The sequence below is a fragment of the Melanotaenia boesemani genome, chromosome 18, assembly GCF_017639745.1.
Source record: "Melanotaenia boesemani isolate fMelBoe1 chromosome 18, fMelBoe1.pri, whole genome shotgun sequence".
Lineage (NCBI taxonomy): Eukaryota > Metazoa > Chordata > Actinopteri > Atheriniformes > Melanotaeniidae > Melanotaenia > Melanotaenia boesemani.
The window spans coordinates 20,738,572-20,751,518 of record NC_055699.1 but is presented as its reverse complement, the minus strand read 5'-3'; the positions used below and the strand labels follow the sequence as shown (position 1 = coordinate 20,751,518).

Genomic DNA, 12,947 nt, shown 5'->3' with positions numbered 1-12,947 from the left:
CCCTCCACCCTCTACTATACTGCTGCACTAGCAATTCTTCAGTCACCATGTTTAGTTTCTCTTGTTTGAATTACTGTTTTTATTAAACATTTTTATTGTTTTACTTTATTTATTATACCTTTATATTTATTTTTAGTTCGTTATTTATTTATATTATATATTTTATCAGATATTTATTTATTATATTATTGTTTTATTTTATTTTTATTCAATATTTTTATTGCTTTTAATAAACATAATTGTTTTTTCCCCATATAACTGCTTGGAGTTTGAACTGTGCTTGGTTTGGATGCCAATGCTTGATAAAGTTTTTTAGCTGAGTTTTTTCCATCATTTTGGTATGGCACTCTAAAAACAAGATCAGAAAGACTTTTTAGCTGAAAATAAGATAATAAGGCCTGGTTAGACAGCCATTTCTGCAGCATCATATGTAGATGGAGATGGAATTAGCCTGTCCTGTAACTGACCTTTCTGTTCAGACTGGCGCGACTCTATTCGGATGCTGAGGAGCTTCTTTTCAGCCAACCGGACTTTCAGCAAGTCGATCGCCTCTGGAGGGAACTTAACGCCATGAGTAACTTCATGGACACTCTGCGTGCTCATCCTGAAAGGGTCTCAGGTCAGTGCTCCGGGTTTTCACCAACATCCTGCAAAAACATCTTAGTCAACAGGAGGGAAACCTGAGGTCGATTTATTCTGGGCTGTTTTATGGCAGGTTAACTTTAAAGGAGCAGCATGTAACAAAATCAAAGGTCAATGAACATTAAAAACAGTCTTTCTATTGGTGTTTCATCACTTTACCAAATCAAATGTTCTGTTTTTATTCTCTTAGAATGAGATGTTTATATCTACTTGCCATTGGGTCCACATACATGGCAGCTGCCATATTTGTGCCACCATTTTTGCTACGGTGTCTTTGAATAGACAAACCTTGTTAGTGCTAGAACACTGTTTGGGACTAGTAACATCATAAAGAACCATAGAAGAAGACAGTACACATTTAGAAGGGAGTGGTAGCCTAGTGGTTATAGAGGTGGGCTTGGGTCTGGAGAACCAGGGTTCAGGTCTGGCTGGCAACCAAGGCTGGCAACCAAAGGAAAAACTACTGTGGGTCCCTGAGCAAGGCTGTCTATCCCCGACTGTTCCCTGGGTGCCAGAATCTGGCAGCCCACTGCTCCTAGCAACTAGGATAGGTTAAATGCAGATAAAGAATTTCCCCACTGTGGGACTAATAAGGGTTGTTATTACTATTATTACATAATGCTGAAGTAGTTCCTGTAATGCAGGTGGCCACTGGGTACACTTTAAGATGAAACATGTTTATGTCTGGAAAAAATTTGGCCACTGATGGCCACCGTCTATTAACAACTATGCTTGGCATTTGAAGCCCATTTTTCCATCAGATGTCAAAAATGTTTCGCACTGCACCTTCACCCCCTAAAACTTCAACTTTAGTGTGTAACTCTGTGGAGTAAAATGTGATGGATACCTTACCCGTTACGTGACCTGCAGAAGTTTTCCAGGCATTTATATCCCATCCAGGAGGTTTGCAACCCTGCCACAAAATGTAGTGTTTATTCAGAGCCTCTTCATCAGGGATCCTCAGTCGTGGTCCTCGAGGGTCGAGGGTGTCCTGCAGGTTTCCTGCTGCAACACACCCGACTCAAGTCAATGGATAAATAACAGACTTCCGCAGAGCTTGACATCAATCTCATCACAAGACTGATTCTGAATCAGGTGTGCAGCAGCAGGGAAACTTTCATTAAAAGAAAAAGTACTGTCACTATAATGTTTGCAAGGTGACCTTTATTTTTACCAGGACATTATGATAAAGCCACTTCTTGTTAAACTTTCAGCTAATTAAATTAAATTGATGGTAATATCCAATCAGGAGCAGCCAAAGATCAAAAAGTGAAAAGAAGAAAAATAATGCTCCTCTATGGCTGGAATAAAGCCAAAAAGATGCTTTTGAAGCACAGTGGTGCCAGAAATTAGCTGAGATGGAATTGGTTTTGTAAGGATAGAGGTAAATAATAGCATGAATAACTGTAAATGAGAAAAAAGTATAAATATGTAAATAGCTTCTGTTGTGTGTTTGTTTCAATGCCAATATTTTTTCTCCTGAAAGCCAAGACTTAAGAGAATAACATGCAGATTAAAAAAGGCCAGAACAGCAGAATATGGCTTGGAGCTTTAAGGGTTAAATCAAGGAAACTTTTGGAAGTCTGCTTCCAGGTGAAATTTTAAGATTTTGATCTGGTAAATCATGCTGGCGTCACAGTTCACACACTTTCCATCAGTATGTCACCGTCTGGACGGTGTAACACCATTATATCATATAGGCTCAAAGCAGATCTTTAAAGTAAACTGCTTATTCCCACTTGCTTATTTCATGTAGAGTAGAGTAGTAGAGTGGACGGATGGCACATGAGCAGCCATCCGTCCACTCTACACACACTCCATCTTCAGGGACAGCATCCTGACTGTTCCCCGTTGGTGGACACGTGGGCCGTATTTTCTATAAACAACATCTTTCTCCACTGGCAAAATAAACTGCAGCGATGGGAATGACACGGCCTGAGAATGATTATAACTGGACGCTCTTTCTGCTGCCACTCTCATGGAGAACTATGTAGATGGACTAACAGAGATCCAGATCCACATTCCTCTCGAGTTCCCATGAGCCCAGAGAAAGAGAACAGAGTTATTATGAGAACAAAGTTATGTAACTGGTGATTTTGACTCATGGCTACTCATATTATACAAACAAAAAGTTGTCCCACTCTCCATGTTGTTTCCATGGATCCATCACAGGGTGAGTTCTGCTTTGAATGGAAAACCTGCACTTTGCCTTACAAAGTAAACTTTATACAAGTACAGGCAGGCAGCTAGCAGTGATGGGACATCGGAGGGGTGAGGAGTCTTCCTCCTGAGCTTCTTTTCCGTTAACGAAGCCCACTTGTTGCCACTTGTTCAGGATGTGTTTGTAACAATCCAGATTTTTCCAGTTTAACCAGTTTTTTTTTCACAGTAACACCAAAGGAAACTCATCAATTAAAGTCAACAGCGCATGAACTTTTCCATGCCTCTGTGTGTTTGCAGGTCGGGGAGTGAAGGTGGAGACGATCCTGAAGGATGACGAGACCTTGACGTCATTCCTGCTGAGGGACATTCCTCTCACAGAGTCTGTGGTGTACTATCTAGTTAATGCCCAAATCAGGCCTGAACAGGTACTTTTACACATAAACACAAGAACACACACAATAAAACCAAAGATTCACCTTATAAATACACACTCACTGGCCACTTTATTAGGTACAGTTAACTAGTACTGGTCCGGACCTTATTTTTCCCTTAGAACTGCCTAATTCTTGGTGTCATAGATTCAACAAGGTGTTGGAAACATTCCTCGGGATTTTGCTATAGCCCATCTGCTTCAAGGCTGGACATTTTCGTCCAGACAACTGCTGCTCACTGGATATTTTCTCTTCTGCAGAACACTCACTGTAAACCTTAGAGATGGTTGTGTGGGAAAATCCCAGTAGTTTAGCAGTTTCTGAAATACAAACAACCATGCCATGTTCAAAATCACCTTTCTTCTTCATCCTGAAGCTCAGTTTGAAGTCGTCTTCCCCGTGTCTAACTTAATGACTTAATGCATTGAGTTGCTGCCATGTGACTGGCTGATTAGACATTTGCGTTAACAACAGTTTAACAGGTAGAGCTGATAAAGTGGACCATGGGTGAACACCACCTTAATCTGGAAACATGAAGACGGAACACAACTTATATAAAGAACCATCCTTCTATAGTTGGATGTTTTCAAAGTACCAACAAGGAAAAAATATAATAAAACACTCACAGAAAACACAAGCTGATCTTTATATGTTGACATGAGACGTCACAGCTTAGTGGATCATTTGATCATCTTCTATTTCAGTTTGCTTTTGGGGTCCCTGACCTGCATTTAAAAGACATCGCCTGTAGCCTGAACCTGCTGGAGCGATTCCTGATCTTCCCAAACCGCAGAGGAGTCTACGCCGTCCGCAACGCCATGTGCATCCTGACTCCGCAACAGCTGCAGATCATTGAGGACAAGTTATATGCAAATGTGGACTTTTTTAAACTCTTCCGGCTGGTCAGTGTTGGTCTTTTCTTTAATTTGCAAAGCTGATATGAACAATAATATGAATATAAGCAATTTTCCCCCAACTTGTCTTCAACTCAAAACTATTTCTGCACATTCAAAACAGCAATTTGGCGGTTATCCTGTTTGTTTCTGAAAAAGGAGAACACATTATAGAGCTGTATTTGGATGCATACCATTTGGACTCTGGCCATACTTCTGAATTAATTTGCAAAATAAGTCAGAGGACTGAGCCAAGTGTTGGCTGAATGACTTGAAATTACGCTGGAACAAAGCAGTGTTGAATCTGGCAGCAAGTTTTGTAAAATAGTTATCAAAACACAGCATAAAGACTTATTTTTAGTCACAGTTCACAATTCACTAATGATTTTATCAGACTGGAAAACTGGACAACAAAAAGCCTCAGATGAAAGTGATATTTTACACTGTCATTATTTAGCAAAACCTAAACCAAAAAACAGACAAACTAAGTCCAAGTTTAATGCTTTAATTGCATGAATTCACATGACGTTAGTTCTGAATAACATGAAGTGGTGGTCAACCTAGTTCATTGTAGACCAGAGCATGTGCGACGAACATGTTCTTGATTTCTGGAAAATACCTTAAATTTGTTTTGTTTTTGTATTGTATTGTTTTCAAAATTTGAAATCGTGAAAGTGATAGAGGTTACTTCAGGGTTCCTCATGCAGTCAAAAAAGAACAAGTAAAGGATAATATAAAAAGACGTAGAGAAAAGTAGCTTGCAACTTTTGTTGAGATCAAAAGAAGCTAAGTCATATTATTCTACAAGCTAGTAAGCAGATAAATTGGTGACAAGTCAGGGTGTCAGGATTGGGTATAAAAGGAGGATCCTCTGCTTTTTCGAGCTATGTTTGACATAAAGTGGTGGTCTCCCTAGCTAACTGTAGATCAGAGTCTGTGTTAACATGATCTTGATCCCTTATGTTTGTGCTGTTTTTGGTTGTTTCTATCGTTCATGAAACTGATCGAGGTTACTTCAGGGTTCCTCATTAAGTCATAAAAAAAATGGTAGAACGAGCCAAAGATTTAATGAAAAGACTTTGAGAAAAGTGTGTTTTTGTCAGGATATAAAGGATCTGAGTCAAATCCTTCCCCAGTTTGCATTGGTCAGTTGGTTCAAGGCTTTAATAAGTAACTTTACGTCAATTATTTATGATCCTTCTTTGCTAGATTCAGCTTGTTGTGACTAAATTAAAGCTTATGGGGAGATAAAAGCTGTAGGTGCTTTTGGTTATTTTATTTGTAAAAACTGCAGTTCCTAAGCAACAACACCTGAGTTGAGTTCATTTTAACTTCAGATTATGATGTATCTTCATTCACCGGGATGTCTTAACAATCTTTATAATGGAAACAACATAAACTGGGCTCCTACAGGCTTTCAATATTTCTCTGCTCCAACACACTTGACTTAAATTAAATGGATCTAACAGCCTATGCTATTCTGCACATTGACTCATTATTTGATTCAGGTGTGTTGGAGCAAGGATACATGGAAAACCTGCAGGACTGCAGCCCTCGTGGGAAGGAATTCCATATCTGTGATCTAGACCATGTTAGAGTGAAACAGCTGGTCGTGGTTTGGTTACACTAAACCCATGTAGCAACTGTTTTTATCCATCCACAGACGAAGAAGTTTAAGACTTACAAACTTTTCCATGCTTTCATCAGCATGGAAAAGGAACATGGTTACTCAGTTTGGTCCTTTGAGGGCCACAATCCAGCAGGTTTTCCATGTATCCCTGCTTCAACACACCTGACTCAAATTAATGAGTCACTGAGCAGAAATTTGCAGGCTATTGGATGCATTTTATTTGATTCAGGTGTGGTGGAGCAGGGATACATGGAAAACCTGCTGGATTGCAGCCCTTGTAGGACTGAACTAAGTGGTCCTGATTTAGAAGCTCATCTGAAGCATCAAATAGTTCCAGATACCAGAGAACCACACTGATTGATTAAATTAAAGATTGTGTACGGCATGCTGATGCTGAGGCAGGACTCATAACCTAGACACTCTGCAGTCATGCAACAGGACAATGATCCCAAACACAGCAGCAAATCTACAACAGAATGACTGGAAAAGAATAGTAAGGAAATGCTGTGATGGGACCTTCAGATAGCTGTGCAGGAACAAATACTGCAAACCTCAATAAACTAAAACAACATTGGAAGGAACGGTGGATCAAAATTCCTCCACAACCTTGTCAGAGACTGGTAGCATCATCTAGAGAACCATAACTTCAACTTGTTGCTGCTCAAGATGCTTTAAGAAGCTGCTGAATCATGGGATGGACTCAGTTTTTCTGAGTTTTAGCTTCGTAGAATAAACAGTGACCCAGGATTTATACTCTGACATGCTGGCTTCATCTTTAAACCACTGTGTCAGTTTTTTCTCCCTTTACACCAAAATGAGCTGTAAGATTAGCTCAAATTCCTGCAGAACATTTATCCAGCTTCCAGTTTGCATGCTGTTTTCAATTCATATCCGTTCCAAAACTTACAATCAGATGTAGATGATGATTAAATCTTGTCAACACAATAGATAAACAGCTGTTTGTGTTGTTTTAACACTGTTATGACTCACAGGGTGGAACAGATGGCTCTCAGGGAAACTCATAAACAAGCCATTATTTTCCACTTGAAAAGAAAGAAAGAAAAAAACCCCAGCATTTAAAAATAGCTGTTTGTTTACCAAAGCCACGCATTCAAAAAACTTTGATGGTAATTTTTTAAAAAAAGAGAATAAATTACCAGCTGGGGGTTAAATTAAAAGATTAAAAAAGGTCATGTCAACAACCTGTAAAGCATTAGCTGAGCACCGACTTGACCTTTTTCTATTATTAGCTTAGAGTAGAAGCTGCTGTTTTTAGCAATCACTGAGAGTAAACATAAGCCACGATGAGACAGACGACAACAGAAGCTGCCTTCTTCCTCACCCTCATCCAACACAATCTCATGGAGCTCTGCCATGAGGGCTCAGTGCGCCTAGCATCTTGTCATGTGTTATTTACACCGTTCTCAGGCTGCAGATATAGATGTGGAACAGGAAGGATGTTTCTGATGTTTCCTCAACCTTTAGCCCATTGTGAGCTTTCTGGAAACTCTTGAATAAAGGATTGTATCTCCTGATGTCTCCATATGAAATGATTTAGTAACAGCATCAAGGCTGTTTTTAAGGACGTGTAAATTTTTCACATTATGTATCGAAGATGAGACGCTTTCTCATAGCAGCTGAAAGATGACCAAGTACTAATTAAATCTGCTTTGTGTTTTTCTTCAGCTTCCTCGTGTCTTGGACAATTACTCCAATGGCATCGACATTCACATCTGGGTCCGGGTCGTCTCTGCCCTTTCAGACAAACTGCGAGAGGTGAGAGGCAGCCCCATTTAAAAGTTCACTCTTTCCTATTTTTGGCTATCAGGAAACAGTTGCTTCCTCCTGCCTGAATTTTTACGTAAACAGACAGCAGTGGTGGTGATGGGAGGGGTCTCTTAGGAAGGCTAAATTCAGAGAGGATGGATGGATTTTCTATTTATCCTCAAACAGATAAGTCATTATTAAGGGACCATCTAACAGAAACAACAGAGACAGGAGGAGCTAGCAGAGCTAAAGGCTAACACAATAGCTGCTGATTAAATAATCTCCTTATTTAAATCTGCACACATTTTTATTTTCATTACAGAAATGTCTTTTCTAAGTTAGCAATTGCTAGCTCCATGTGCTGCATAAAAATCAGGATGTGTAGGAACTTTGGACCAAGTCTGATTATCAAACACTGTGATATTTGTGGTTAGTGTTTCCCTGGGACATTAATTGTAGCTAACAGTCGGACATCCTGTTGGCGAGACAGTTGTCTCTGTCAGAAGGAAGGTGAACATTTAAAACAACTTAGTCATTTCTTTTCCCTTAAATCAGAAACCATCTGAAGGTCAAGTAGAAGCAGCCAATGGCTGTTCAGACTTATATCCTGATTAAATGGGATTATGTAGGACATGCTGTTTGAATAAAATAGAACCTTTATAGTAATCGTACAGTTGGATGCAACAAAACTGTGTTTAGCAGCAATCTCCAGCATCAGTGATCATCGAACAATCAAACGTTTCATTCAAAATAGTCAACAGGGTCACAAGAAGCGTGTTGAAAAAACAAGGCACAAAATAACTGCCCATGAACTGAGGAAAATCAAGCGTGAAGCTGCCAAGATGCCATTGGCCACCAGTTTTGCCATATTTCAGAGCTGCAACATCACTGGAGTGCCAAGAAGCACAAGGTGTGCAATACTCAGGGACATGGCCAAGGTAAGGAAGGCTGAAAAACGACCACCACTGAACAAGACACACAAGATAAAACGTCAAGACTGGGCCAAGAAATATCATAAGACTGATTTTTCTAAGATTTTATGGACTGATAAAATGAGAGTTAGTCTTGATGGGCCAGATGGATGGGCCCGTGGCTGGATCAGTACAGGGCAGAGAGCTCCACTCCGACTCAGACGCCAGCAAGGTGGAGGTGGGGTACTGGTATGGGCTGGTATCATCAAAGATGAGCTTGTGGGACCTTTTCGGGTTGAGGATGGAGTCAAGCTCAACTCCCAGTCCTACTGCCAGTTTCTGGAAGACACCTTCTTCAAGCAGTGGTACAGGAAGAGGTCAGCATCGTTCAAGAAAAACATGATTTTCATGCAGGACAATGCTCCATCACACGCATCCAAGTACTCCACTGCGTGGCTGGCCAGAAAAGGTCTAAAAGAAGAAAAAACAATGACATGGCCTCCTTGTTCACCTGATCTTAACCCCATAGAGAACCTGTGGTCCCTCATCAAATGTGAGATCTACAGGGAGGGAAAACAGTACACCTCTCTGAGCAGTGTCTGGGAGGCTGTGGTTGCTGCTGCACGCAATGTTGATCGTGAACAGATCAAGACACTGACAGAATCTATGGATGGCAGGCTTTTGAGTGTCCTCGCAAAGAAAGGTGGTTATATTGGTCACTGATTTGTTTTTGTTTTGTTTTTGAATGCCAGAAATGTATATTTGTAAATTTTGAGTTGTTATATTGGTTTCCCTGGTGAAAATAAATAAGTGAAATGGGTATATATTTGGTTTTTGTTAAGTTGCCTAATAATTATGCACAGTAATAGTCACCTGCACACACAGATATCCTCCTAAGATACTAAAACTAAAAAATAATTCTGCACACCCTGTACATATATACAATGAACTATGTGCTAGAGCAGCCATGTGCATATAAAATGAATATATTATATTATATATTAATGTTTCCTCTAGCAGTCTCTGCACTGCCAGGGGAAAGAAACTGTGTTTGAGTCTGTTTGTCTGGGTTTTCATGACTCTGAGCGTGCTAGAACAGGAAGTTTGTGAACAGGGAGTGTCCTCGGTGGTTTGGGTCACTTTGGATCTTCATGGCCTGTCGCAGGGTATGACTCGAGTAGATCTCATCCTAGTGAAGTGGTTCCCAAACTTATTCCCGCAGGGCCCCCTTTTCATTGACAACAAAAATGTCAAGGCCCCCCGTCCTGTCACAACCATGTGCGCTCCAACACTTAATGAAATGCACTACAAAAATGTTTTGTTTGGCAGAGAAAGTCTTTAGTTTATTGGCTTCTACTTCATTATTATAATTAAGAACCATATCAGTGGCAAAGTATTAACTCCTCTGCTGTAGTGTGAGCCTTATTAAACCAGGAAGCTCTGCACGTTACTTTATTTGACGCAAGTTCAGCATTTGACTAGACCAGGGGTCAGTGTCCTGCAGGTTTTCAATGTGACCCAGCTCCAACACACTTCACTGAAATTAATGAGTCATTAGACCAAACTGCATAGGCTGTTGGATCCATTTAATTTGAGTCAGAGGTGTGTTGGAGCAGGGAGACATTGAAAACCTGCAGGATGTGGCCCAAGAGGTACAGATTTAGTGATCCCTGGACACTACTGACGCTGCTTTAGTAAAACAACTGCTAGTTATGATGGTTGAGTAGGTTATTTTTGAGATAATCAACTGACTTTTATTGTGCTCAAGAAGAGAATTTTCCAAGTGGCTTCATACTTTCAGAACAACACACTGTGGTCTATCTCCATTACCCGTCTACACCATTAACATTACTTGACCATTACCTGGTCCAGACCAGGACAGGATACTGTATGTCTTGGCATATATTTGTGTCTTTTCTTTCCTTTTTTGTTTTGGTTGCTGGTCTGTTTTCATCACTGTTGTGAAAAACAAAACAAAAAAAAGTTTATGATGTAAAAACCTTTACCCAGGTGATCAGTGCAAACTTTGGCTTGATTTGACTGTGTTCTTTTTGATCACAACAAAAAGTTCACGAGCCACTTCTCTACGTCTTTTCATAAAATCTTTGGCTTGCTCTCTTTTTTGTGACTTCAGAATAAATCCTGAAGTAACCTGGTACAGCCAAAAACAACACAAGCAGGCATTTTTCAGAAATCAATAACACATCTGGTCAAACACTCCGGTCTACAATGAGCTGGTATGGCCACCACCTCAAGTTATGCACAACTAATGAAGGTGGATGCATCTTTATATATTCCCTGTATTTTAATCTTATTTTGTACGTAACCTTAAAGGTCCTGAAAGACACCTATAAATAAAATGTATTTTTATTATTATGTGACATCACGTGAATACAGGCTTTGTTAGTTGTAAGTAATCCCTGCTTGGAACAACCAAGTCTTGGGTGAATGGTCTTTTTATACCCAATCCTGACACCCTAACCTAGCACTATGATATAATAAATAAATCTAATAAAGTGTACATAACATGTAATAAAAATTTATATAATATTTCTCACTTCTCAACCTGGCAACTTCTCAAAAGGCTTCTTGTAGTTGATTAGTTTAATTTTATCTAATGTTGTCACCCAACATTAGATCTTATTTTCATCTTTTTCTAACTTGAGCTCATCTTTTCCCAGTTCCTCCACAGGAGTAACTCCAGGGACTTTCTTCAGGTCATGAGACCTCTCTTCCAGAAAAATCTGTCCTTCAGGCAAGTGATGACTGCAGCCTCGAACCTGATATGTGGCTACACTGAGGGGGCTTTCTCCCGAGTCACCTCCTTTAACTGGTACGAGGATAATAACTACAAAGCCTTTCTGGGGATCGGCAGCGGCAGGTCCGAAGGAGACTACTCATATGACAACAGCACCAGTGAGTTGATCACATGTTATTATGTTAGAGCAAGTTGTTTAAACCAAAGGCAAGATTGGTTGAGTATTCCTTATAATTATCAAATTAATAATGATAATAAAATTGTGCCAATGTAAGAAGCTGGGAAACTAGCTTAAGTTGATTATGTCTGTAAAGTGCATAGACATGACTGGTGCCACATGTATAAAGATGAATTTAATTGGTGAACACTAAATCACTACGTGTAGGCTTGTTTCTCTCCCTTAAATGATCCAAAATCCTAGAATAATACTTAAAGAAATTTATAAACTGGGATGGTATATGATTAAGGGTGTTTTAGTATTGGTCTGGGTTACCATCCATCCATCCATCCATCCATCCATCCATCCATCCATCCATCCATCCATCATCCATCATCCATCATCCATCATCCATCCATCCATCCATCCATCCATCCATCCATCCATCCATCCATCCATCCATCCATCCCAGTAGTGAGAGGCACATGCTGGATAGGTTGCAAATATCATACAAATTCAGTTTTCTTCAAATATAAAAACAGGACAATTGACTGATCCGATTCAATTTCAGATTGAAAAAACTATGTAAAAGGCAATAAAAAAAATCACTCCTTGACTGAAAAGTTTTTTATCTCAGCTTGTGAGGGGAAGCTGTGGAATGGACTAACTGAGGAATTAAAGCAATTTTAAAGCATTCTTCATATCACAAAAGTGGTAGTTTCTGTTTTGATTGATTTGACTAATGTGAGATATATCGCTTCAGCCAGGGATTTTGCAGCATTTGCTCACTTGAAAAATTTTACAGTTAAAGTTAACACTGAAGCAATGCTGTACAAAAATCATGACAATAAAAGTGAAGTGATAATGTCAATTATTTGACTTCATGTTTCCACAATGTGTTGAGGTGAACAAGAAAATGTGCCATTTTCTCACAGTTTGGCTTGATCTGTCTGATTAAATGTTAAATAATCTTACTGGACTTTACTGCAACAGCGATTTAACTATAAATGTTTCCTTTCAGCTCCTTTCTGCAATGATCTGATGAAAGAACTGGAGTCCAACCCCGCCACCAGGATCGTGTGGAACTCTGTCAAGCCAATGCTGATGGGCCGGATCCTCTATGCTCCAGACTCACCAGCCGTCAGGAAGATCATACGAAATGTAAGCAACACACCAGATGATTTATTTCTTTCTTTTTATATTGTTGTTTACCCATATGTAGGAGTCAAACTTCAGCCCAAGCATGTCAAAACCTTCTAACATAAATCATATTCATCTTTGCTAATCACTTTAAGAAAAGTTATATAAAATCAGCTTGTTGAACTTAAAAAGTTAAATAAATTTTTGAATTACATCTAAATAAATATGAGATCACAGATGAACACCCATGGATCCTTTCTACCACCCAACAACATCCATATCTTTGTTTTTCTTTCAAGCACACAAATCTGATGCAGGGAACAATGAATTTCGCCCCCCAAGCAGGGGGATCAGCTTCCCCATGTCACATTCAGCCCTTTGTATCCAGATGTAGATAAGTTCTGGTTGAAGCCCCTGAAGGGGGGCAGCAGTCATGGATGGCTTGGTCCCAATGG

General features: G+C 39.7%; 1 protein-coding gene across 1 annotated transcript in view; it reads left to right on the top strand.

Moving 5' to 3' along the window:
• LOC121628557 (retinal-specific phospholipid-transporting ATPase ABCA4-like) overlaps window positions 1-12,947 on the top strand; it is a 38,143-nt gene that overhangs the window by 2,378 nt on the left and 22,818 nt on the right. The window contains exons 5-10 of the mRNA XM_041967635.1: window positions 480-619; window positions 3,103-3,230; window positions 3,941-4,138; window positions 7,446-7,535; window positions 11,119-11,353; window positions 12,374-12,513. Coding sequence (XP_041823569.1) covers window positions 480-619; window positions 3,103-3,230; window positions 3,941-4,138; window positions 7,446-7,535; window positions 11,119-11,353; window positions 12,374-12,513 — 931 coding nt within the window. The remainder of the gene's footprint in view (window positions 1-479; window positions 620-3,102; window positions 3,231-3,940; window positions 4,139-7,445; window positions 7,536-11,118; window positions 11,354-12,373; window positions 12,514-12,947) is intronic.